Below are 27,659 nucleotides of genomic sequence, written 5' to 3' on the forward strand. Positions count from 1 at the left end.
TGATCATTTCTCAGGTCACCAAGGGGGAAATCACTTGCACGCCACACAGGTAGATTAATGGTTGGACAAGGGAGTCTTCTTTTGGGACAAACTACAAAATAAGTCATGAGGAACCTGACAGATTGTATGTTAAATTGGGTTGGAAAGCATCGGAAGTATGGAGTCCTCCGCCTCGAAGCAGAGAATGATATTATGGCAATGTTGGAAATTCAAAGTCAGCCTGTCTGTCTGAAAATGTACCTGTGGTCAGAGACCTGTGTTCAAATGATAATGGAAGTACTGAAATCAGAGACTATTCTTCAGTGACTATTCGATTCTTAAAACATGGTGGGATAAAAGCCATGAGCTCACACATCAGTCTAAATTGCATGGATGACGTTTGTCTGTCTGTCAGTATCATGGCAGAATAATGATTTCGACCTCTCTTGCATTTGTGTGCTCCCATTAGGCCTATGTGGGGTGGAATTGTCTATTGTTGTGCTTTCAGGAGGAATTATGAGAGCACACAAGGTGCACTGTAGGAATTCTGTTGAGAAATCACACACACACAGCATAGGAGTGAGAGAGAGTCTTTTGAAAATGTCATGGAATGCTATAGGACCAGAAATATCAATGGACTAGAATAGAGAGTCTTCTGAAAAACCAGACACAGACTTCTGCATTATCACCGCATTTTCCACAGTTTATTTGTTTACCGTTGTTTGTTTTGGGAGTCAATCAAATTCCTTGCTGTGGTACATGACTTGCATGAGTTCATGGTGTACATTTCCCTCTTTACACCCATGTAAAAAAATGTTTTACACCCATGTAAAAAATGTAAGACTACCCCATTCATAGATAGTAATTGCGTTAGCGCCTATTGGCGATAGTATCTTCTGACTGTGGGATTTTTGTTAAGAGCCCCGATGCTTGCTCAAAAAAGGAACACGCATTGCTTGCGGTTCGGTTTTGCAAACATAAGGAACATTGGAGCATTGGAGTTCACATGCATCGACAGTATGTATGGTATGACATCCACATTCACTCATGTCTGAAACAATCTAAGCCACACACAACAAAACTTTCATATTAGCAAGAAATACTTTACTTTTTTTTTTGTTAAGTACATTTACTACACACCGGTATAGGCTTAATGTTCCCACACAGTCATATTTCCGTTACAGCGATTGTTTACTGAAAACAGGCGGAAGACAGAGTGGATTACATGTGCTAATTAGCCCTCTGCGTCTCTGAACACCCGTAGGTAAATGAAAGATGGACTCCACAAACATGTTGTCACTGAAAAATACTGTCTGCTGCAACTGTGTAAAAACAGTGTTTATTTTGCATTTGTGAAATTATTTTGATGTGATATGAAAGTAGAGGGATTTATGTTTCTAGAAACGTACCGCAAATGAGAATCAATTGACGTTTAAATTGAGTATTTGCCTGTTTTGGCTTCCAGAGACAATTTGCTTTTAAACAGAGCATGTAAGGAAGGTCCTTGGACTATAAGGAGTAACATTAGTCTGATCATAGGTAACAAGTATTACAAGATTCCCAAATTCTTTCTTTAACGCAAATGTGCCTCTGGGTTAATCTCAATAGTCTAAAGTGGCTTCCTTTCAATATCTCCTTTTCTGCAGCTGCACTGATCTGGAAGACCTGGATTGATGAGGGTCATTCCTTGGATCAGCGCAGATGAAAGAGAGGAAGAGAGGCGAGGTAGTCACTTTAGACTATTGTGATAAACCCTTGGCGTGAATCAGCACTAATTGTAAACAGGTGTTAGGCCAATCCCAGTGGAGGTGGCCCACAATGCACCTGTGCATATCAGTGATATTTTGTCCACTGTCAGACACACCTCTTGTCTCTAATCTACAACAAGTCTGAAATCAGGTTAAAAATGCTTCTCTGGGATCGGTTAAGGTGTGTTCAGTGAGTGCAAAAATATTCACCTAGACAGGGTCAAGTTTAGGTATGTTATAGAATGCTTAATCAAAATGCTTGATTAAAAACAGGATTTACTATTTGTGATGCAACCCTTACTGTAATAGACACATTTTGTACTAAGTTGTTTATCAGCACTTGTATTTTGTGACCATTTGTTTGCCTTATAAGGGACAATAGGCCTTGGCCCATTCTAAAACTATCCAGTTGTGATTTTTCAAAGGGTTGCATCGGAGGCTACTTTGCCTCCAGCTGCACCTGTCCGCTCTGCAAGCATCAGTTCCCCGAGCGGCCTCAGATCAACATCAACCGAGTCTTCGCCCATATCGCTGAGAAATTCAAAGAAGCTCGCTACGGCACAGGAAAGCCGCATATGTTGGACATGAAGACGCCGGGAGCCATGGCCAACAGCAACCCCTTTCTGGAGGAGATGATCAAATGTGACGTGTGCACAGGGAAAAAACAAGTGGCGATCAGCTCGTGTTTGACCTGCACGGCATCCTACCGCGAAGCCCATGTGCAGCCTCGCCTGAACACGCCCTTCTACGTCAACCACCACCTCCTGGAGCCCCGGGAAGCGCTTCGCGGCCGCACCTGCCCACTGCACCACTGGCTTCTGGAGGTGTACTGCCGCACGGACCAGATCTGTATCTGTGTGCTGGAGGAGCACCGCACACACCGCACCGTGTCCGTGCAGACAGAGAGAGTCAGCAAACAGGTGAGAAGGCAAAGCAGCTTTCACATCAGGCTCTTGGATTACACACCCATTCAGAACTTCAGTGGCCCACGCAGCTCAAAGATGCTTTTTGTGCCAAGGCTACAGTCTGAAGGCTACTTAAGGGTGTGGTGTGTTTTTGGGGGGGTTGGACATGTTCCTTATAGAAGTATAATTTCATTCTAGTTCTGTGGTTGGTGTTTTATTTAGATGACTGTTTTATATTACAACTTGCATTTTGATTGAACCTTTGAAAGACTGAGTATTGGCCACTAGTTTGTAAGTCATAGGGGACTCTCAGCTTCTTGCAATGCAGATGACATAGATAACACCTTTTGTAAACAAGCCACTAAAATCCCTTTTTCAATGCAGATTTTACTCTAAAGATTGTCTGAGATGGGAGTTGATTATGTTCTTGTCTAAGCTGCATCCACATTTCTAATGTAAACAACTTGCATAGAAACAGTGGCTGGGTATTTATCTGGTTCGCTTTCAGATAACTGTAAATTCCTGAACCAAGAGGGTTAAAAAGTGATTGGGAACTGTGGAACATTACAAATTCAGCAACCCATTTCCATTCAATGACTGTATCACAATTTGACAGCTCCCGGTTGCACTGTATTTTAATAGTCATTAAATAACATATGATCCTCATTTCGCACTGAGCATAAAACAAAGGAACAACTCATCGCATAAACGTATCTGAGAAAATGGGCAGCTCCATTGAGACCATCTCTATTTTGAAGTACTCAGTTCTCTACTATTTCTGAATTGACAAACGACGGGTGTGACCTGGAATGTGTTGTATAAAGCCAAGGTTTGATTTACTGCCACCTGCAGTTATGTAATGTTTGCTCATGAGTAGCAATCATTGGCTGATTCCTCTTGATGACACAGATGGAATATTAGAATTGTATTTAACCTTTATTTAACTTGGCAAGTCAGTTAAGAACAAACTCTTACTTACAATGATGGCCAAACCCAGACGACGCTGGCCAAATCGTGCGCCGCTCTATGGGGACTGCCAATCACGGCAGGTTGTGATACATTCTGGATTCGAACAAGGGTGTCTGTAATGAAGCCTCTAGCACTGAGATGCAGTGCCTTCTATCGCTGCGCCACTCAGGAGCCCAAAATGATGTGATCCTTCCTTAACCTATAGGCAGACACACAGGTATTATGACTCATACTGTGGTCAAAGTCCTCAATGGTGCTAAAATGAGCTTTTGGGCACCAGAGTCCTCAAAGGGTCAGGCATCTGACCAAAAACATGAGCAATTTTACATGATTTAAGTCTAATCTTGTGGATGATGGGTTTGGCTCAAGGCAAATGAATAACATGTATGATTTTGTTTGTTGTTGAATGTACTTCATTATGTTATCGTGTGTGTGTATTTCAATTGCAATCTTTCTATTTGCATCTAAAAATGTATATTTTTTTGCACTTCACAAAGCACATTTCACTAAAGTGTTCCCTAAGAGCCTGTTAAAGCAGCAGCAGGCCAGCAGAATTGTCTAGTTAGGACAAGTAGTGAACAGGCATGATGCCAAATCTACTCTCAATGAGACTGCATTCACATAATTGGTCTCTTTGTCTCTCATCCTCAATCTCTTTACTGTCCTTTGTCTGTCACACAGAAACTCATTGGGAAGACTGAACAGGAGATTCTGAACAGGATTGAGGATAAGCGCCTCCGTCTGAATGACCTCGAGCCGACTGGAGACCGTCAGGGTAGGCAGGTAATTCACAGGCCCCAACGTTGTATCAACATTGTGTTAGATCTATTTGACCCCTTCACTAGACCCCTCAACATGTCGGGCTTCATATTCATCAGATCACGCTACCACTCCCTCTAGTGTTAGGAGAACGTACCAACAACCATTACTCCCACTGCAGTGGCTATTAGCAGGTCAAGACAGTCTGTTTAGTCAACCGAAAGGATGTTTGACATACCCCTGTCATGATACATTACAGAAAATACTCAATTAAAATGTAAAAAAACAAACACATTTTAGGTTTGATGAATCACACATTTTTCAGTTGGCAGAATGTTTTTTCTTTGACCTGTGATCACAATGTCCACAACTGGAGAGAAAGAAACTGACCTTAAATCAGTGTCAAGGAGCAACTTAATCCTAGAGGTTTTTCTAGAACTATGCACAGGGTGAGGTGGAGCAGTTGCTGGGGGAGCTGAGTCGCTCGGTGGACAGGATCCGTGAACAGCTAGTGGGCGGGATGGAAGAGAAGCAGGCGTCTGTGGAAACAAGGGGGAAGGGGCTAGTGACACGTTTGGAAGTGGAGCTTAGCCAGCTGTAGGTGACCACCTTTGAAGACCACATTTGCTTCCTCCAGGTATGGCGGGAATGTGTTTTAGCTGAGGCACCTTTTATCATTTGTGGGTGTCTGTTGTAACAATTGGGTGGGGTTCACACTTTGAGGGCAATGGGACCTAACCCCCCCCCCCCCCCCCCCCCCCTACAGGCAGACTCTGACACCCAGGAGTTGGATGCTGAGGCAGAGGTGTTGCTGCATTTCTCTCTGGGGGAGGTGAAGGTGGTTCTGGGGGAATTGAAGAAGAGTGTGGCTAAAATCCACATAGGGGAAGTGCACTCATCATCACTTTCATTGTTTAAAACAATCTCCTAATCTCCATAGTCATCATTATATATTATCCTTTTCAAATGAACATCAGTTACCAAATATTCATAATGGTAATTTCTTTTTGTTTTTTTCCTCCTTATGATCATCTACAACATTTTTCTTTTGTAAAGTCATAAGTTGTTCCCCAACTGTGGTTTTCGGGTGAAGTTTCTCATAAATGACTGAGTTGATGATAAATATTGAGACAGGTGTTCTGCTGAGTCACTCTGAAAGTCAGCCTAGTCTGTAAGCAGTCAAAATACCATTCCAACTGTGGGGTTATTTTTCGGTTTTATGCTTCTGCAGATATTGAATGTGCAACTATAATTATGGTTTATAGTACATCAGAACTTAAACAGGACAGCAAAATGGGTAGACAAAGAGAACATTGTGTAACAAGGTGTAGGCAGCTGACTTAGTGATAGGAGGTTGTGAAATCAATCACAAGGGGAGCATGTGAGGAACAGAGAGTGGAGAAACAACTGTATGAGTGAATAACAGGCAACTGAGTGGTTGCTGACTCTTGAGTATACACTAAGAAGATAAGATCCAACGCCTGGCAACATGTGATGCGCCAGAAGGCTGGGACCAGCCTGTGCGCCTACGATAGGCTGAGTAAGTCTAAACCACACTCAGCCTCTACTCTGACAGGCCCGCTCTGAGCGGGAACTATCTTTGTCAGAGTATTAAAGAAGAATTTTGTGCTTAAACAGTTAGTTCTCTGTTTTGCCCTGCGAGGTGTTACAGTGAACCCGTATATACGAACATTGCATTTACCATTTATTATGCTTGACTAAATTCTATTAGTAAACAGCTGAAAATATATTCAGTAGCCTAGTGTTAAATTCTGTTCTGATACCAGATTCGATGGAAGCAACCGAACACAACTCATACCTCATGCCAATAGAACTCATTCCTTCTGTCATCCATTACTGTGTTGCAACATCGGTCTGGTGAAGAATGAGTCATTGACAAAAGGGGGTTGTAAAAATACCAGAAGGAACATGAACACATAAGAAAAGAAAGGAAACACAACCTATCACACCTGGCCTGATAAAGTATAATGCACTGTATGTTGTGGACTGACCTATTTGTCTTTTAATATAACACAGTATGCGTGTGTTAGTTACTAAGCTACGGGAGAGCGACAGTATGACCAGTGTACAGACACTATGGACCACTAAGAGTCAGTGGTCTCTACGAGGTGGGTCAATTTAAATTGCGTCATATATACACACACACAGGACCAGTCAAATGTTTGGACAAACCTACTCATTCAAGGGTTTTTATTTTTACTACTTTCTAGATTGTAGAATAACAGCTTTGCACACTCTTGGAATTCTCTCAATCAGCTTCATGAGGTATTCACCTGGAATGCATGTCAATTAACAGGTGTACCTTAAGTTAATTTGTGGAATTTCTTTCCTTAATGTGTTTGAGCCAATCAGTTATGTTGTGACAAGGAAGGGGCGGTATACAGAAGATGGCCCTATTTGGTAAAAGACCAAGTCCCTATTATGGCAAGAACAGCTCAAATAAGCAAAGAGAAACAACAGTCCATTACTTTAAGACGGTCAGTCAATCCAGAAAATTTCAAGAACTTTGAAAGTTTTTTCAAGTGCAGTATGAAAAACCAGCAAGAACTATGAAACTGGCTATCAGGAGGACCGCCACAGGAAAGGAAGACCAAGAGTTACCTCTGCTGCAGAGGATAAGTTCATTAGAGTTACCAGCCTCAGAAATTGCAGCCCAAATAAATGCTTCACAGAGTTCAAGTAACAGACACATCTCAACACCAACTGTTCAGAGGAGAGTGAATCAGGCCTTCATGGTCAAATTTCTGCAAAGAAACCACTACTAAAGGACACAAATAAGAAGACTTGCTTGGGCCAAGAAACACGAGCAATGGACATTAGACCTGTGGAAATCTGTCCTTTGCTCTGAGTCCAAATTGAGATTTTTGGTTCCAACCCCCGCGTCTTTGTGAGACGCAGAGTAGGTGAATGGATGATCACCGCATGTGTGGTTCCAACGTGAAGCATGGAGGAGGTGTGATGGTGGCTCTGTCTGATTTATTTAGAATTCAAGGCACACTTAACCAGCATGGCTACCAAAGCATTCTGCAGCAGTACGCCATCTCATCTGGTTTGGGCTTAGTGGGGCTATCATTTGTTTTTCAACAGGACAATGACCCAAAACACATCTCTAGGCTGTGTAAGGGCTATTTGACCAAGAAGGAGAGTGATGGAGTGCTGCATCAGGTGACATGGCCTCCACAATCACCCAACCTCAACCAAATTGAGATGGTTTGGGATGAGTCAGCCCGCAGAGTGAAGGGAAAAGCAGCCAACAAGTGCTCAGCATTTGTGGGAACGCCTTCAAGACTGTTGGAAAAACATTCCTCATGAAGCTGGTTGAGAGAATGCCAAGAGTGTGCAAAGCGGTCATCAATTGTGAAGATGGCTGCTGTTTTATGGGGTCTTAACTAACCGTGCTATTAAAAAAAAAAAAATTAAAAAAAAATCACATTGTTTGCAACTTATTTTGTACACATTGTTGCTTCTACCCTCTCTTATGACCGAGAAGAGGTTCTAGACATCAGAACAGCGATTACTCACCTTGAACTGGACAAATAATTTTTCTTTAATGAGTTGGTTGAGAGGGATTTACTCCAGAAACCCGAACATGCACTCATTCACAGGAGAAAGAGACGACGGTTTCGCGGAAGGAGATCGGGGTGCCTTGTGAGGATCCGCGAATGAGTGGCTAATCTGCCTTTACTATTGGCTAACGTACAATCGCTGGATAATAAAGTGGACGAACTACAAGCACGTATATCCTACCAAAGGGACATTAACTGTAATATCTTATGTTTCACGAGTTGTGGCTGAACGACGACATGAATAACATACAGCTGGCAGGTTATACTGTATCGGCAGGATATAAGAGCCTCTGGTAAGACAAGGGGTGGCGGTCTATGTATATTTGTAAACATCTGGTGCATGATATCTGAGGAAGTCTCGAGGTTTTGCTCTCCTGAGGTAGAGTATCTCATGATAAACTCTCAAGCTGTAGACCACTAACTACCTAATCGGTATTTTTCGTAGCTGTCTACATACCCCCACAGACCGACGCTGGCTCTAAAACTGCACTCAATGAGCTGTATACGGCCATAAGCGAACAGAAACTCTAATCCAGAGGTGGCGCACCTAGCGGCCAGGACAACAACTTCTCCCTCACCGTGATCAAGACAAAGGAGATGATCGTGGACTACAAAAAAAGGAGGGCCGAGCTCGCCCCCATTCTCCTCAACGGGGCTGTAGTGGAGCAGGTTGAGAGCTTCAAGTTCCTTAGCGTCCACATCACCAACAAACTAACATGGTCCAAGCACACCGACAGTCGTGAAGAGGGCACGACAAAACCTATTCACCCTCAGGAGACTGAAAAGATTTGGTATGGGTCCTCAGATCCTCAATGTTCTACAGCTGCACCATTGAGAGCATCGTGACAGGTTGCATAACTGCCTGTTATGGCAACTGCTCGGCCTCCGACCGCAAGGCACTACAGAGGGTAGTGCGTATGGCCCAGTACATCGAGGCCAAGCTTCCTGTCATCCAGGACCTCTATACCAGGTGGTGTCAGGAAGGCCCTAAATATTGTCAATGACTCCAGCCACCCTAGTCATAGACTGTTCTCTCTGCTACTGCGGCAAGCGATACTGGAGCGCCAAGTCCAAGATAGTTTCTACCCCCAATCCTTAAGACTCTTCAACATCTAATCAAATGGCTACCCAGACTATTTGCATTGCCCCCCCTCCCCCCCTCACTTAACTCTACATGTACATATTACCTTGACTAACCGGTGCCCCCGCACATTGACGTTGACCGGTACCCGCTGTATACAGCCTCGCTATTGTTATTTTACTGCTGCTCTTTAAATATTTGTTACTTTTATATATTTGTAGGTATTTTTCTTACCTGCATTGTTGGTTAAGGGCTTGTAAGCAATTCACTGTAAGGTGAAATGTGACAAATACAATTTGAAGGCAAAGGGTGACTACTTTGAAGAATCTCATATAAAAAATATTTAGATTGTGTTAAACTTTTTGTTGTTACTGCATGATTCCATATGTGTTATTTCAGTTGTCTTCACTATTATTCTACAATGTAGAAATAGTAAAAATAAAGACTCCCTTGTAGGAGTGTCAACTTTTTGACTGGTACTGTACATACATACAGTGCATTTGGAAAGTATTCAGACCCCTTGACTTTTTCCACACCTTGTTACATTACAGACTTATTCTAAAATTGATTAAATTGTTTTAATCCCACTCTTTCTATTCTGGTTAGAGCCAGTTTGCGCTGTAGTGTGGTGGAAGAAGTTAAGAACCATTTAAAATTGGGGGCCACTGTTCTTAAGGGACCTTCAATGCTGCAGACATTTTTTGGTACCCTCCCCCAGATCTGTGCCTCGACACAATCCTTTCTCGGAGCTCTACAGACAATTCCTTCGACCTCATGGCTTGGTTTTTGCTCTGACACGCACTGTTAACTCTGGGACCTTATATAGACAGGTGTGCCTTTCCAAATCATGTTCAATCATTTGACTTTACCACAGGTGGACTCCAAGTTGTAGAAACATCTCAAGGATGATCAATGGAAACAGGAAGCACCTGAGCTCAATTCCGAAGTCTCATAGCAATGGGTCTGAATACTAATTTTAAATAAGGTATTATAAATGTTTTATACATTTGCAAATATTTCTAAAACCTGTTCACTTTGTCATTATGGGGCATTGTGTAGATTGAGTATTTTATTTAATCCATTTTAGATAAGGCTGTAACATAACAAAATGTGGACAAAGTCAAGGGGTCTGAACTTTACGAAGGCACTGATTCCACACTGAGGTTGGAATAGACACTTTGTTGAAAAATCTATGATAAAGCACTTTGGAAGAGCTGTTTGAAAAGCCCACCTGAAATGGCTAGTTTTAAATTTACACATCTCTACCATTAAGCTCCTCCAATTAGGCCCCTCTCTCGGACCACTCTCAAACAGTCCTAGCAAAATTCTTGCTTGAGAAATATAATTTTGCTAAGAAGCTGTTTTAGTTTATTTTTTGACCATTTTAATTGAAAACATGGTAAGGTCCTTAATTGTTACCCAGAAATGATTTGATATTGAGAGTCCAATGCAGCCATTTTTAACTTTAATTATTTTTATTCTGTACTCGCACACACTTCCATTTTAAACAACATGTCTTGTTTCTTCTCCCCTCAGGTCTAAAAAAAGATAAAATCAGGTATGTCTGTCTGCACTCTTGGAGCTCTTCACGCCAAAGATTCTCTTTTTGATTATGGTCTCGAACCCATGTGAATTAACTATTGGGTAATGAGATGTTTTAGCTCAAAGGAAATGTTGGACAAAAGTAACGTTTCTCTTAAAGAAAATAGCTTACAAACATATGAGTTCAACTTACTTCAAATATTTGTAATTATTATTTTTTTAAATTTAGAATGCTAATTCACGATGCCCCTTTTGCGGTGGTTTTAAAATAAGTAATTTGATGTAGGCCTCATTGTCTTTTCACTTCATAGTTCGACAATGTATGCTCTTCTTAAACACACACATTTAATAGAACCCCCCCACCTTCACAATGGTTCACTAATAGTTAAAGGCCCAGTGCAGTCTTTTTATCAATGTACAACAGCTGATGCATACGAACACTGTAAAAAATGTTGATCACTAGCCACGTTTAAATCCATAGTTTTATGCAAGTAAAGTCCTACAGTATGAAGGAACAAAAATCACGAAAGCTGTGATGGAAACAGGAAGTTTCGGTACAATTTGTACAACGCTAACAGAATTTGTTCGTTAGACATGGTTGGTTATTTTTGTCAGTAAAATTAATTAGGCAAGAAATGGTGTCGGAAACGCCTTTTTATGCAGAAATATTGGTATAATAACCATCATTCAAGTTAATTTCGAGTCACGTGACGATATTGTGTGTGTGGGTGGTCCTCTTGCTATGACTCAGATAAACCATGCAATTTATTACGCTACAGATAAATTATGAACTTCACAGGGTGGTGAAAGTGCACAGTGATCGTGATGCTCCTTTCCAATAAATATTGAGGGTCTTATTCTGGTGACATGATGATCGATGCTTGACTACCCTCTGACCAATATGCATAATAATCATGTAGCGTTGCCTACCCGCACAGTATCTGCAAGCTGTTGGCTAGAGCGCACGTGCCAAGACCAGATTAGGCACATTTGCTATTTAACGCAGCAGTTTTTGACCACTATCGGTAGAGTTGAAAATGGGATGGAAACACTTTGAACTTTTAGATTTGTTCGGTACCTGAGAATTTAAGTGAAAGTAAATTGTGTGCACTGTCATCACGCACTGATTTGTATCCACAAGTCAGTTTGGTGGAAACACACCACTGGTGGGAAATGCATATTTTCATTATGCAGATTCTAGAATATTTGCATGGAAAATATGGTGCTAATTGGATGGAAACCTAGCTAGTGTTAATTCCTGATATTTACTGGTTGAAATTAATCTACACTAATCAACCTGTTTGCATGGATGGGCGTTTTGCCTTGCCTGGTGACATCCCGAGGTGGTAAATTGGATTAATAAACCAATAAAAAAAAAGAGTAAACTTCTCTGCCAATAACAGCTAGTTTTAAGTTTTCCCCTCCCCACTCAGACCACTCCCAGACAGTCCTAGCGAAATCCTTCCCTGAACAAGTTTTTTACTAAAAAGCAATTTTGTCAATTTTAATGGAACACTGCAACAGTAAGGTACTTAATTGTTAGCCAGAAATGATTTCATATTGATAAAAAGCTGCATTGTTTAACTTATCAAACCAATGGTAGTTTATATGTATTGGAAAAGAGACTCATCAAATAACTTTTTTTTGTTGTACAGGGCTGAAGAAGGTCCAGTCTTATTTAGGTGAGTTGTTCTGATCTTAAGACCAGGATACGATGATTTTCAGAATTATCTCTACCAATGCTCTTACTGTACTACTAGATGTAGTGATGGACTGTTTTACAATAAAACTCTCCAAATAATTGTCTGTTTTACACAAGATGCCATCTTACTGTCATCACTGTCTTTTTGGCCATGATTCCTAAATTTATTCGACTGTGGCATTCACACCAGAGCCTTGACCTTTTTGTGTTCCTTCTCATTCACAGAGGATGTGACGCTAAACCCGGTGACGGCATACCCCTTCCTCATCGTCTCTGATGATTGGAAGCAGGTGAAGAGAGGAGAAAAGTTGCAGTTCTACAGGAACAGTGCGCAACGCTTCGATGTCTGGTCTTGCGTGCTGGCCAAAGAGGGCTTCACCTCTAATCTATTTAAGCATTTGTTAGAAAAGTGTAGGACATGCAATCTAGCAGAGTAAATCACTTAGGATTCACCCTTGCATGCCCCACCGAAACTTTTGTCAGTATCACTTTCTTTGTTTCTTTCTGTCTTTTCATCTCAGGTGAACGTGGGTGAGAATAAAGACTGGAAGATTGGTGTGGTGCAGGAGTCAGCCCAGAGGAAAGGGCTGTTTGACATGAGCCCTAATAGCGGTTACTACGCCCCGTGGTGGGGGGGCACCCACCTGCACGCCCTCACCACCCTGGCCCTCACCAAGGTTAAGGCATCGGTGTGCCTCTGCAGAGTGGGCGTCTTCCTGGACTGTGAGGAGGGTCAGGTGACCTTCTACAACATCAAGACTGACTTGGAGGTGTACCGTTTCAGCGTGGCTGAGTTCTCTGAGAGGATGTTTCCTCTGCTGGGCACTGGGGACAGGGAGGTGCCCCTGGCTCTCAAGATCACAGTGTGCCTGAGTGAGAGGATAGGGTGAGGTGTGTGTGTGAGAGATTATGAAAGTAAAAGTGTTTCAGGGTGAATTTGCTTGATTAAAGTGTGGTCAGCTTGGATGAGTCATAGTGAGGAAGTTTGATTAGGTGATGTATTAAATATTTTAAGGTGAATGTGGTTGAAGATGACAGTGATGCAATTTAATAGTGGGAGTGAAAGTGTGAGACTGTAAGAAGGTATGTGAGACTGATGGAGGGAGGGGACGAAGAGAAGTCTTCTCTTCATTTTGCCTGCATCCTCAAATTCAACTGTTGGTATTATGTCCTGTACCCATTGCACACACACTAGTTCACAATGCACTGAAAGGGAGGTGATGGGGAAAAACACGTGTGGAATCTTGGAATTACTTCATGGTCAGGAATCAGTAAGTCATGAAATCACAATGGTACACTTCGTCACAATTTTCTAATATTTGTGTCAAAATGGTTTAGTCTAAAGTTCTTATTTATATTGGGGGGATAGGTCCTGTTGAGGATATCTTGCATTGTTCAAGGTTGTTTCACACAACCTCAGGGGTGCAAGTTTAGTTTTTTCTTAGTATCCACTACACAGCTGATTCACATCAACTAATCAAGCTTTGATCATGTGCTACAGCTGTGTGGTGGTAGGGGAAATGCTGCACAAACTACTTTTGTTCTATATCTGGAGTTGAATTTTGTCCTGTTTGCAGCATTGTGTAATGCATACATGTGTTACCATTGTCAGAGAATAATGGTAGATGATGATCATCGACATTTGATGAATACCAATCCTTACACAATTCAAGTAGAAGGCTGTGAAAGATGCCAATATCTTGTGTGGCTATTTCCAGCCCTTGACAGTGGGTTGCTTATTTATTAAGTGGCAATATTGCTTGTTATTGTCTGTCATTCAGTCCCAATATGTATATTTTTAACAATAAAAATGTAGTGAGGGGGGGGGTTGCCTCAGTTATTGATATAAATGCCTCATGTTTTACACTTGGTCATTGGAACCTTCCCATTATTGCAGAGGTCTCACAGTCCCTGGTTCGTATCCAGGATGAATCACATCCGGCTGTGATTGTGAGTCCCAGAGGGCGTTGCACAATTGGCCCGTCATTGTAAATAAGAATTTGTTCTTAACTGACTTGCCTAGTCAAATAAAAAACATCACTACAGCTGCAAAAGGTGCTGTTGATTCCAGCCACAAGAGGGTACTGGAGTACAAGAACAGCCTTTTCCTCATCCCTGCTCTTGGACAGCCATTATGTACAGGCGCAAACTCAAACCCAGCATTTCATGAGTTGTATCATGCACCAAACTCCCAACATTGACAAATGCGAAAAGAGCAAGTATTTTTTTTAAACATTTATTTAACTAGGCAAGCCAGTTAAGAACAAATTCTTACTTTCAATGACAGCCTAGGAACAATGGGTTAACTGCCTTGTTCAGGGGCAGAACAACAGATTTGTATCTTGTCAGCTCGGGGATTTGAACTTGCAACCTTTCAGTTACTAGTCCAACGCTCTAACCACTAGCCTACACTGCCGCCGTGTATATATACATATCACCATGGCTCAATTATAATGGCAAGCGTTATATAAACCAGCATTACATTGTCTCGGTCCATGGCAATGAACAATGCATCTTTGTTCAGCTGATCTCAGATTTTTCAAAGGATCCTGTCAGTTGGATCCTAGCAACTAAAGTGAGTACGCATAGTTCATTTGAAAGGGTTAATTAATTTCAATAAGCTTAAATCACCACTGGCAGCCTGAGATGATTAAATTACCAAACCATAAACAGAGCCTTGACTGGTTAAATGGGCCTGTGAGTGAACTGTATCACTGTTTTATGGGAATGACCCATTATGGCCTCAACATTTCTGAACACAGCCAAACTGAATGCATCTTGATGAATTCATAAAGTACAATTAAATATTACATTGGCTGTATAACTCAGGGTACAGTTCAGTTATAAAATAAACCTTCAATTCAATAAAGCCCCATTGACATAAGTTGTAGTTTGTATAGATGTTACAATAATTATCATTCAAGTTCATATTTTATTTAACATAATTCATATTGCAGTCATTGTGAACAGCTGGGATTTCAATATACACAATAGAATTGTAACATTGTAAGCCTCCACCCCCCCTCCCAATGAAATCTAACGCCCACCCCACCCAGAAAACCATAACAAAACTAAAAAGATCTCCCAATCCCACAACAGCCCTGCCTGCATTACTGATCCTGTCAATCTATGTCTGGGTCAGTCCTGTCAAGTCAGTCCTCTGCCAGTGTGTCTATGGCCTGCGTTATGCATCTGGGTTGGTATGGGTACCTGTCTGAAACACGTGTGCGCATGTGATAGCATATGCCTTGCGTGTCAGTAGGCATGTTGTTGAGGCGTGTGTGTGTGTGTATATATATATATATGATAAGTTTCGCCACCAAGCATGGGTGCGATCCGTCAGGTTCAGAGCTCTCGTAATCGAGAGGCCTCGCATAGTGTTCAAAACACAACGCGATCCTTTAGTAAAAGGGAGGTGTCTAAGTGCGTATCTCGGTTGTGTTTTTGTCCTTGTCCGCGAGTGGGAGGATCAGTTGGCATGTCTATCTCCGCAAAATAACAACTGTGGGCATCAGCGTAGTGGCAATATACCGATTCTCTGAGCGACATTCACTGACCATCCAAACCTGTCATCTTTACCTTCGGACCCCCTCCCTTCCCCGAGTGAACCCCACCCCCCAATACTTTCCCCTCCCGGCTCCATCGACCCCCTCCCTCCCCGACCGCTCAAGTTTGTGTATCAGTCAGTGTCTCAGCGTGTGTAAACGGTAATGCGTCTTGGGGGGAGGGGGGGGGAAGAAAAGCGACACGGGCAAGGAGCTATTTGAGACACCGCTCAAAATACGTGGCGCCAACATAGCCCCCCCGCAGCGACCGCTGGACATTCTGCTCAAAGAGCCGTCGGTTCGTCTGCAGGACCTCCGCCGCCTCTTTGTTCAAGGGGTCCTCTGGATTTGGCTCCTGAGGAGGAGTAGAAGGGCGTGGTTATTTGCCAGGTGTTCCTACCTGCTCCAACCAGTCGATTAATCTTTCAGAATCTGAGAGTCATAGCCTTTATACAGTGCATTCGGAAAGTATTCAGACCCTTTGACTTTATCCACATTTTGTTACGTTACAGCCTTGTTTGAAAATGGTTAAATAGTTTTTTCCCCCCTTCATCAATCTATACACAATACCTCATAATGACAAGGCAAAAACAGGTTTCTGGAGAAAAAAAATCTAATTTATATATAAAAAAACCCCCCGGAAATATCACATTTACATAAGTATTCTGACCATTAACTCTGTACTTTGTTGACACCTTTGGCAGCGATTACAGCCTTGAGTCTAATTGGGTATGACCCTACAAGCTTGGCACACATGTATTTGGGGAGTTTCTCCCATTCCCCTCTGCAGATCCTCTCAAGATCTGTCAGGTTAGACGGGGGAACGTCGCTGCACAGCTATTTTCAGGTCTCTCCAGAGATGTTCGATCTGGATCAAGTCCGGGCTCTGGCTGGGCCACTCAAGGATATGCATAGACTTGTCCCAAAGCCACTCCTGAGTTGTCTTGGCTGTGTGCATAGCGTTGTTGTCCTGTTGGAAGGTGAACCTTCACCCCAGTCTCAGGTTCTGAATGCTTTGGAGCAGATTTTCATCAAGGATCTCACTGTACTTTACTCCGTTCATCTTTCCCTCGATCCTGACTAGTCTCCCAATCCCTATTGCTGCAAAAAAACATCCCCACAGCATGATGCTGCCACCACCATGCTTCAACATAGGGATGGTGCCAGGTTTCCTCCAGACGTGACGCTTGACATTCAGGCCAAAGAGTTCAATCTTGTTTGTCATGGTCGGAGAGTCCTTTAGGTGCCTTTTGGAAAACTCCAAGCGGGCTTTCATGTGCCTTTTACTGAGTGGCTTCAGTCTGGGCACTCTACCATAAAGGCCTGATTGGTGGAGTGCTGCAGAGAAGGTTCTCCCATCTCCACAGAGGAACTCTGGAGCTCTGTCAGAGTGACCATTGGGTTCTGACCAAGGTCCTTCTCCCCCGATTGCTCAGTTTGTGCCTTGACACAATCCTGTCTCAGAGCTTTACGGACAATTCCTTCGACCTCATGGCTTGGTTTTTGCTCCGACATGCACAGGTGTGTGCACCTTTCCAAATCATGTCCAATCAATCAAATTGTAGAAACATCAAGGATGATCAATGGAAACAGGATGCACCTGAACTCAATGTCTTGTCTCATACCAAAGGGTCTGAATACTTGTGTAAATAAGGTATTTGTATTTGCAAAAATGTCTAAAAACCTGTTTTCGCTTTGTCATTAAGGGGTATTGTGTGTAGATTGATGAGGAAAAAACTATTTAATACATTTTAGAATAAGGCTGTGACATAATGTGGAAAAAATCAAGGGGTCTCTATACACTGTACATCCTGCTACATTCCTGATTCTAAGCATGGTGAACAAGGAAGAGTAATCAAACTTGGCTAGGCAAAATTGGAAATAGAATATCCCTGTACTCACTAGAAATAGATACTGTAGTCCATATATGATGGAGTTTACGGTCAACACAGGCTTCCAGTCCTCTCTGTAAGAGAAACAATGTTAAAAGACACTGCTCAGTATAATAGTCAAAATTTGGAATTCTGTAGTCATTCTGAATTATCAAATGAGACAACGAAAACAAAGTGACCACAGTGCAGGTGGTGTACCTCAAGATATTTAGGCAGACATTGCCCTCCAGGTCAATGTTTGGGTGGTACACCATTGTCTCACACTTGACCTTCGGGGGGTCATGAGGGTAGCCCTGTCCTACCTGGAAAACAGAGCAGTCACAAGAAGTCAAAGGAGGATAATCTCTGACCTTATATCCATTCACTTTCTTTCGACTTACAACCGTGTTATTAACAACATGCTTACCATCAAGATTGTTAAAGACATGGTCGGGAACTTTGGCGACTACTAAGTATTTTTTAAACCTCCCGCTTTGGCCTGAATGTGTCAATGTGTAGTTCATACATGCATAATCTATGATCTGAATTACTGTCTTACCTCAATTAGCCACGAAATCCCTAATTTGAAAGTGACTGTTTTTCTGGAAGCCGTATTCTATCATTTTCCCCCACGTGAGCCAGCCCCTAGCAATTTGAGATCAAGCCAATGAACTTCAGCCCTCGCCATTTAAGTGAGAGCTAGCAAGACACACACACACAGCCGAGCCAGAGAGAGAGCAATGACGTGGTGCAAATATCTTCATTTACCCTGAGTGTACAAAACACTATGGACACCTGCTCTTTCCGTGGCTTAGACGGACCAGGTGAATCCAGGTAAAAGCTATGATCCCTTATTTATGTCACTTGTTAAATCCACTTCTATCAGTGTAGATGAAGGAGAGGAGACAGGGAAAATAATGTTTTTTAAGCCTAGATACAATTGAGACATGGATTGTGTATGTGTGCCATTGGAGGTTGAATGGGCAAGACAAAAGACTTACAGTTGCCTTCAGAAAGTATTTATACCCAACTTACTGCACATTTTGTGTTACAGCCGGAATTCAGAAGGGTAAAAAAAAAAAAAAAATTGCATAAGTATTCACACCCCTGAGTCAGTACATGTTAGAATCACCTGGAAGTGATTACAGCTGTGTCTAAGAGCTTTGCACACCTGATTTGCATAATATTTATCCATTATTCTTTACTAAATTCTTAAAGCGCTGTCAAAATTGGTCATTGCTAGACAACCATTTTCAAGTCTTGTCATAGATGTTCAAGCAGATTAAGTCAAAACTGTAATTCGGCCACTCAGGAACATTCACAGTCTTCATGGTAAAGCAACTCCAGTGTAGATTTGGACTTGTGTTTTAGGTTATTGTCCTGCTGTAAGGTGAATTCATCTCCCAGTGTCTGGTGGAAAGAAGACTGAACCAGACTTTCCTCTAGGATTTTGCCTGTGCTTAGCTCCATTCCTTTATTTTTTATCCTGAAAAACTCCTTAGTCCTTAATGATTACAAGCATACCCAAAACATGATGCAGCCACCACTATGCTTGAGAATATTTTAGAGTGGTACTCAGTAATGTCTTGTATTGAATTGGCCCCAAACATAACACTTCGTATTCCGGACAAAAAGTTAATGGCTATGCCACATTTTTTTTTATAAGTATTACTTTAGTGCCTTGTTGCAAACAGGATGCATGTTTGTTATTATGTACGGACTTCCTTCTTTACACTGTCAATTACGTTAGTATTGTGGAGTAACTACAATATTGTTGATCCATGCACAATTTTCTATCACAGCTTTTAAACTCAGCAACTGTTTTAAAGTCACCATTGGCCTCATCGTGAAATCCCTGAGTGGCTTCCTTCCTCTCCGGCAACTGAGTTAGCATGGACGGCTGTATCTGTGTAATGACTGTAAGTCGTATTGAAACACCGTCCGAAGTGGTAATAAATAACTTCACCATGCTCAAAGGGATATTCAATGTCTGCAAATATTTTTTTAACCCATTTACCAATAGGTGCACTTTTTTGTGAGGCACTGGAAAACTTCCCTGGTCTTTGAGGTTGAATCTGTGTTTGAAATGCACTGCTCGACTGAGTGACCTTACAGATAATTGTATGTGTGGGGTACAGAGATGAGGTAGTCATTCAAAAAGCATATTAAAAAACACTATTATTGCACACTGTCAGTCCATACAACTTGTGGCTTGTTAAGCACATTTTTTACACCTGAACTTGCTTGCCATAAGAAAGGGGTTGAATACTTGACTCTAGCCATTGCAAATTCATTAAAATGAAAAGCTGAAATCATTTCAAAAAACATAATTCCATTTTGACATTACGGGGTATTGTGTGTAGGCCAGTGACAAATAAAATCTCACTGTAATCCATTTTAAATTCTGTAACATAACTAAATGTGGAAAAAGTCAAGGGATGTGAATAGTTTTCTAAACGGGGTGCCAGGTGCACCGGTTTGTGCCAAGAACTGCAACACTGCTGGGTTTTTCACGCTCAACAGTTTCCTGTGTGTATCAAGAATGGTCCACCACCCAAAGAACATCCAGCCAACTTCACACAATTGTGGGAAGCATTGGAGTAAACATGGGCCAGCATCCTTGTGAAACGCATTCGACACCTTGTAGAGTCCATGCTCCGACAAATTGAGGGGGGTAGGTGCAACTCAATATTAGAAAGGTGCTCTTAATATTTTGTAACAGCGTATTTGATTTAGTACACAATTTTCTGAGGTCACTTTTTCTTGTGAGCTCTACTTTTCAGAACTACTGGCTAAAAAGTATACACAAGTACTGGAGAATCTCTTTAAGGCATTTAGAATCAGAAAAACCAAAAAGAGAACAGCTTTATTCTAAAAACATGCAGCAGCACAACTTTTGTTAAAGGTCCAGTGCAGCCAATTTTTACATCAATATAAAATAATTTCTGGGTAACAAATAAGTACCTTACTGAGATAGTTTTCAATTAAAATGGTAAACAAGAAGCCAAAACAGCTTACCTAGCAAAGAACAGTTTCTCAAGCAAGAATTTTTCTAGGACTCTTCTGATTGGAGAGGGGAAAATGAAAAACTAGCTGTTATTGGAATTAAGGTTTGGAAATCCCTTTCTCAATAGTCTATTAACCAATGTCCACCTAGTGATATCACCAGGCAGGCCAAAACTCTGTCCCACTAAAACAGGCTGTCTTTTCAAATCAGCTCTTAAATTAAAAAAGGGCATTATAGCTTTCACAGTATTATTCCATCACCATAGTGTTGCCTATTTATTAGGCACACCACCCCGTTCATGAAAATGGTTTGCTCCTACAGACAGTGAGTCACGTGGCCTGCTATATAAAGCAGGCAGACAGGCATCGGGGCATTCTGTTACTGTTTGATTGAGCGTTAGAATGGGCTAAGAGTGACCTAATCGACTGAGCGTGGTATGATTGTAAGTGCTAGGAGCGCCGGTTCCAGTATCTCAGAAATGGCTGGCCTTTCACGCACGATAGTGTCTAGGGTTTACCGAGAATGGTGCAGACAAACAAAAAACATCCAGTCAGCGGCAGCCATGTGGGTGAAAAGTGCTCGTTGAAGGGAGGTCAAAGGAGAATGGCAAGAATCGTGCAAACTAACAGGCGGGCCACCAACGGCGCAGTACAACAGTGGTGTGCAGAACGTCTTCTCGGAACTCACAACTCGTCAGACCTTGTCACGGATGGGCTACTGCAGCAGACGACCACACCGGGTTCCACTCCTATCAGCTACAAAAAAACAAGAAGCGCCTCCAGTGGGCACGTGATCACCACTGGACAATTGAGGAGTGGAAAAACATCACCTGGTCCGACAAATCCAGGTTCCTGTTGTGTCATACTGATGGCAGGATTTGGGGTAAGCTGCATGAGTCCAAGGCCTCATCCTGCCTGGTGTCAATGGTACAGGCTGGTGGTGGTGGTGCAATGGTGTGGGAACTGTTTTCCTGGCACACATTAGGTCCCTTGATACCAACTGAGCAACGTTTGAACGCACACCTTGTAGAATCTATACCACAAAGAATTCAGGCTGTTCTGCAGGCAAATGGGGGTACGACCTAGTAGTAGATGGGTGTACATAATAAAACCTGGTCACCGAGTATAAACTCAGCAAAAAAAGAAACGTCCTCCCACTGTCAACTGTGTTTATTTTCAGCAAACTTAACATGTGTAAATATTTGTATGAAAATAACAAGATTCAAAAACGTACACATAAATCAAACAAGTTCCACAGACATGTGACTAACAGAAATGGAATAACGTGTCCCTGAACAAAGGGGGTTCAAAATCAAAAGTAATAGTCAGTATCTGGTCTGGCCACCAGCTGCATTAAGTACTGCAGTGCATCGCCTCCTCATGGACTGCACCAGATTTGCCAGTTCTTGCTGAGATGTTACCCCACTCTTCCACCAAGGCACCTGCAAGTTCCCGGACATTTCTGGGGGGAATGGCCCTAGCCCTCACCCTCCATTCCAACAGGGCCCAGACGTGCTCAATGGGATTGAGATCCGGGCTCTTTGCTGGCCATGGCAAAACACTGACATTCCTGTCTTGCAGGAAATCCCGCACAGAACGAGCAGTATGGCTGGTGGATTTGTCATGCTGGAGGATCATGTCAGGATGAGCCTGCAAGAAGTGTACCACATGAGGGAGGAGGATGTCTTCCCTGCAATGCAAAGCATTGAGATTGCCTGCAATGACAACAAGCTCAGTCCGATGATGTTGTGACACACCGCCCCAGACCATGACGGACCCTCCAACTCGATCCCGCTCCAGAGTACAGGCCTCTGTGTAACGCTCATTCCTTCGACGATAAACGCAAATCCGACCATCATCCCTGGTGAGACAGAATCGCGACTCGTCAGTGAAGAGCACTTTTTGCCAGTCCTGTCTGGTCCAGCGACGGTGGGTTTGTGCCGGTGATGTCTGGAGAGGACCTGCCTTACAACAGGCCTACAAGCCCTCAGTCCAGTCTATTGCGGACAGTCTGAGCACTGATGGAGGGATTGTGCGTTCCTGTTGTAATTCAGGTATTTGTTGTTGCCATCCTGTACCTGTCCCGCAGGTGTGATGTTCAGCTGTATCGATCCTGTGCAGGTGTTGTTACATGTGGTCTGTCACTGCGAGGACGATCAGCTGTGCGTCCTGGCTCCCTGTAGCGCCGTCTTAGGCGTCTCACAGTACGGACATTGCAATTTATTGCCCTAGCCACATCTGCAGTCCTCATGCCTCCTTGCAGCATGCCTAAGGCACGTTCACACAGATGAGCAGGGACCCTGGGCATCTTTCTTTTGGTGTTTTCAGTCAGTAGAAAAGCCTCTTTGATGTCCTAAGTTTTCATAACTGTGACCTTAATTGCCTACCGTCTAAACTGTTAGGGTCTTAACGACCGTTCCACAGGTGCATGTTCATTAATTGATCATGGTTCATTGAACAAGCATGGGAAACAGTGTTAAAACCCTTTACAATGAAGATCTGTGAAGTTATTTGGATTTTTATGAATTTTCTTTGAAAGACAAAAAGGAATGTTTCTTTTTTTGTTGAGTTTATATATAAAACACAAGGAAATCACGTTTCTGACTGCACTGGGCCTTTAACCATTCAAAACTGACAAAAACGTTGGATACCAAATTGTGACCCTAAAAACATCACAAAACAATAGCTATCAAGCAGGTGTAATGCCATTAACAACAGTTGTGTGTGACAGTAAAGCAAGGGTGTAGTGACTCATGTCATCCCGATATCTGTCCACCCACATTAAGCCCCCTTACCTTAAAGCTGAAGACAAACTTTCCCCCTTTGTAAAAGCCCTAAAAAGAGAGAAAATAACCTGAGAATGTGTTTACATAAGGATTTCTATGAATGCTGTTCATAGCCTGTTTGCTGGGTTGGCATAACATGATGTCAATGTACAGTGCTAAATAATACATTGTGTACAAAGTATTTATCTTTGGATATTAGTTGATAAGCCACCACATTAGCATTAGAACCCATTCATTAGTTGCAACTGTACAAGTTTGAGTACAATAGTTAAATGTTTAATAAACACATATGACATATGGAGGATTCTCTCTGACAAGTAGCTACAGATTGTTTCAGGAAAGAGTGAAGACCTCGTCTGGTGAGATGATGAGTTTGAAGTTGAGCAGATCATCTTGGTCAGGGAAGACGATCTCGCACGTCTTTGGGAGGTTCAGCTCATTGATGTCTGCGAGGGGAAAATGTATATGTCTCAATGAACAGCAGTCGTTTGCATCGATTTCCCTTCAGTTGCATGCATGAAACCTGCCTGGCAGAAATATGAAAACTAAAGTCTTGTTATCCGCTTTTTTCTTGTTGTTGTTTTAACGGACAAAAAGTGGCGTGTAAATGGTATTGAAGAAGGCACCTAAGCAGCGCAGTCCAATGAACACAGTCCAATGATTCCTTCTGAAGTGCTGGGGTGATCCCACACCTGTGGTGGTATTTTCCCTCTCACTCTGAGGTCTTTCAAACTGTAATGGTTGCCCCGCAGTATTTCCTATATTCTGCTTTGAATAACAACTCTGATCTTTTTCTACAAGTTTAATATGCGAACAGAGTCAGTTCACTTCAAATGGAGGAAAACCAATTTGTGACTATGTTGTGGTCCTCTAGCCTAAAAGCTAAACAACATTCTTTAGGCATATAGGTTCCGTTGGTCCACTATGAAATGGAGATTAGCTTAGTCTTTCAAAATCATGGCTTGAGTCAAAAGCCAACTGGATATCTTATATGGGGTCCGTGGTGTTACAAGGTTCATGAACCAAATAACTGAGCCATTGGAACAAAACCACCACACTCATCACAGGGGTGGTTTGAATTTCATTATCCAAGTATCTGGGAAAACATTTGTTTACATGGTTGTGGGGGGCTTTTCAAAACATGGTGCATATGTCTTTTCACAGCATTTCCTCATTTTGGATAGCTGGAAATGTCACATACACTTTTGAATCAATGTTATTAGCTAAAGACCTGGCTTAACAATTCTGTAACTACTTTATATGGCTGAGATTCTAAAAGAATATTCATATTTCTTGCCATTCAACTCCCTGTCAGTCTTGTCACGTGTTCTGTCATGAAAAGTATGACATGTTTAAAATGTCTCACATGTATTGATAACATTAAATAGCCTATCTACATGTTGTACACAGTTACTTTGTGACAAACAGTGAAATCCAGCACACTGGCCAGAAACTATGTCTGTAACCTATGTAAGCGTGGCAAACATCCTGGCTAGTGATAGCTACTTCAAGGCAGTACAGCTAACTAGCAATGTATAAGTTGCTGACTAATGAAAATCAACGGTTACTTTTACGTTACTCAATAACATCAATAGTGATATCCACAACAGTGGATACACATTTGTGATACTTTGTTGAATAATGAAAAACTACATCCACGTTTTTGAGCTAGTTAGCATCAGACAGAAGTAGCAAGCTAACTAACTTCATCTGTTTAATGGGCATAGCTACTGGTAGCTTGTGTTTTCTCTTTTGCACAAACTGCTTAGTGGCACATCTAAATTGAAACATTGATAACTTGGCTAACTACTGAACAAATAACGTTATACAGTAAGTTAGCTAGCTATCTAAGTCACTTAACTAGCAGGGCAAATTAACTAACTAATAAGGGTGCTAACTAACAAGAAGTGCTGTAAATATGAGTTGACTCCCTGGCTTCACCATCTTCTGGCTGCGACGTTTGAGTTTTGTTTTCATAATAGCTAGCTGACGTTAGCCAGATGGCTAGCTAACTAGTTAGCCAACTAGCTAGCTCAGCCTCCTATGGCAAAACACCCTCGTTTTAGTTCTGTCTTTCTTTATTAACCATGTGGACAGACACGTTAATTAAAGAAACATCTCCATGGTTTAAAAATAAACCATCTGATTTTAAAGAAGCCAGTTAGCCTACCTTTCTGTATTCGAAGCTGGGCCGCGCTTGCTTTTTTACCCCCGGCTCCTGTTCTGTTTCCTCCAGCAGATTCCTCGTCTTTCTTCTGCTGCTTCAGAGAAAAGAGCTTAATCATCTTCAATTAGTTTATTGAAGATCTATATTTCAGGTCCTTCAATTAGAAACAGCTCTTTGTCTTAAATTTATGGTGAGAGTTATGACTCAGTACAGCACCGTAATATTGTTGGAGCCGGTGCGTCTCAGCTACAATATCGGAAGACAAGCTGATAGCCTAGCTCAGTAGCACTGCTGCGTGAGACAGTAACGTTACGATGCCAAGGTAGCGAGTGAAGGAAGGGGGGAGTTCAGAAAGAACAGTGGAGGTACACAAACTGGACCAGTTTGTTTTTGTTGATATGAAATCATAGGATATTGCCTAGTTGGGCTATTCATATTCATAAGCTTTATTTAACTTACACTCATATTGGAGGGTTAGAGACTGCACATGTTCATGCACATGGTCATATTTTCTGGTTGCTGAACAGCACCCTGAAGTATACAAGGACAAAGCAAAACAGAAACTATTTGATTCAGATGTACAATGTTAAATCAGTGTTGTACATAGCTTACACAAAATACATAGCTTACACAAAATAATAATGCACATATGTATTTGCAGCACCACACCAGACAGTATTTTGTCTCTCAGGCAAGAACAAAATGCTTGGAAAATTATTTTAATAAATCCCACATTTAATTATTACTAGCTCAGTATAGAGTACCATAGTATGAGTCATAATAACTTTTCCACCATTCATTTTTCCCATAGGGGAAACAAGGGCTGTGTTTCGTGTAGGCTTACCCTGGAGTGACATTTTGATAACTGTAATTCACTTTAGGACAAGGAGACTTATCAATATATTTGCCTGTATTTACCTGCCAAAAAATGAAATGCTAATTAGCTGATATTGTGACTATTAAAGAACTACAAATGCCATGATGATCTGGACGAGGCTGCCAACTCAATGCAAATGTAAGTATCTCTGGATTAACTATCTAATGTTAGCTAAATTTAGCAATGAAGAAATTGGCTACATTTCTTTAAATTGACAATTCTGTTAACTGTCTTGTGCAAAGGTATCAGCTAGCGATGACATGCAGGGATTTATAGTCTTGCATGATGTCTACTTTGATATTAATTAGCATTTTTTTATCTGAGTAATAGAGACAAAAATATTGTTAAGTCACCTTGTCCGACAGAGATTTACATGCGAATCAAAATGTCATGTCAGGGTAAGCTTACACGAAACACAGCCCTTATTAAGTGTTTATAAAATTCCCTGTGGAAAAAAGAAATGGTGAAAATCAATTGGAACCATTTCCCTGTTACCGCTAGGTTTTATGGGTATTATGACACCTCCACTGTGGGGCTCTATATCTGGTGTGTGTGTGTGTGTGTGTGTGTGTGTGTGTGTGTGTGTGTGTGTGTGTGTGTGTGTGTGTGTGTGTGTGTGTGTGTGTGTGTGTGTGTGTGTGTGTGCGTGTGTGTGTGTGTGTGTGTGTGTGTGTGTGTTCCCACTTCTCCCGAGTGGCGCAGCGGTCTAAGGTACTGTATCCCAGTGCTTGAGGCATCACTACAGACACTGGTTTGATTTCAGGCTGTATCACAACCGGCCGTGATTGGGAGTCCCATAGGGCGGCGCACAATTGGCCCAGCGTCGTCCGGGTTAGGCCATCATTTTAAATAAGAATTTGTTCTTAACTGACTTGCCTAGTTAAATAAAGGTTAAATAAATAAAAAATAATAAAGAGAAGGAACCCAGACTTCATCAAAGAAATTGGAAACACAGACATTGTCATCCTACAAGAAACATGGTATAGAGGAGACAGACTCACTGGTTGCCCTCTAAGTTACAGAGAGCTGGTAGTCCCATCCACCGAACTACCAGGTGTGAAACAGAGAAGAGACTCAGGGTGTTATGCTCATTTGTTATAGAGCAGACCTAACCCACTCTTAAATTAGTCAAAAC

At 42.0% G+C, this 27,659-nt stretch overlaps 2 protein-coding genes across 2 annotated transcripts; one reads left to right on the top strand and one right to left on the bottom strand.

Moving 5' to 3' along the window:
• Positions 1-2,086: 2,086 nt before the first annotated feature.
• Positions 2,087-13,182, top strand: LOC115193882 (E3 ubiquitin-protein ligase TRIM39-like; the record flags this gene model as incomplete). Its single annotated transcript, XM_029753043.1, has 7 exons — positions 2,087-2,647; positions 4,283-4,384; positions 4,797-4,957; positions 6,398-6,489; positions 12,226-12,252; positions 12,498-12,675; positions 12,790-13,182. Coding segments are annotated over 7 exons (1,494 nt in total), but the record flags the coding sequence as incomplete, so codon positions are not given.
• A 2,002-nt stretch (positions 13,183-15,184) lies between these two features.
• On the bottom strand, positions 15,185-25,970 carry LOC115197197 (NEDD8-conjugating enzyme Ubc12). Its single transcript, XM_029758506.1, has 6 exons — positions 25,651-25,970; positions 23,832-23,926; positions 23,490-23,528; positions 17,908-18,011; positions 17,720-17,783; positions 15,185-16,172 (listed from the first exon to the last, which is right to left on the bottom strand). The coding sequence occupies exons 1-6, from the start codon at positions 25,763-25,765 to the stop codon at positions 16,032-16,034; spliced, it is 558 nt and encodes a 185-aa protein (XP_029614366.1). The 5' UTR covers positions 25,766-25,970; the 3' UTR covers positions 15,185-16,031.
• Between the last annotated feature and the right edge of the window lie 1,689 nt (positions 25,971-27,659).

Source organism: Salmo trutta, chromosome 1, assembly GCF_901001165.1.
Source record: "Salmo trutta chromosome 1, fSalTru1.1, whole genome shotgun sequence".
Taxonomy (NCBI): domain Eukaryota; kingdom Metazoa; phylum Chordata; class Actinopteri; order Salmoniformes; family Salmonidae; genus Salmo; species Salmo trutta.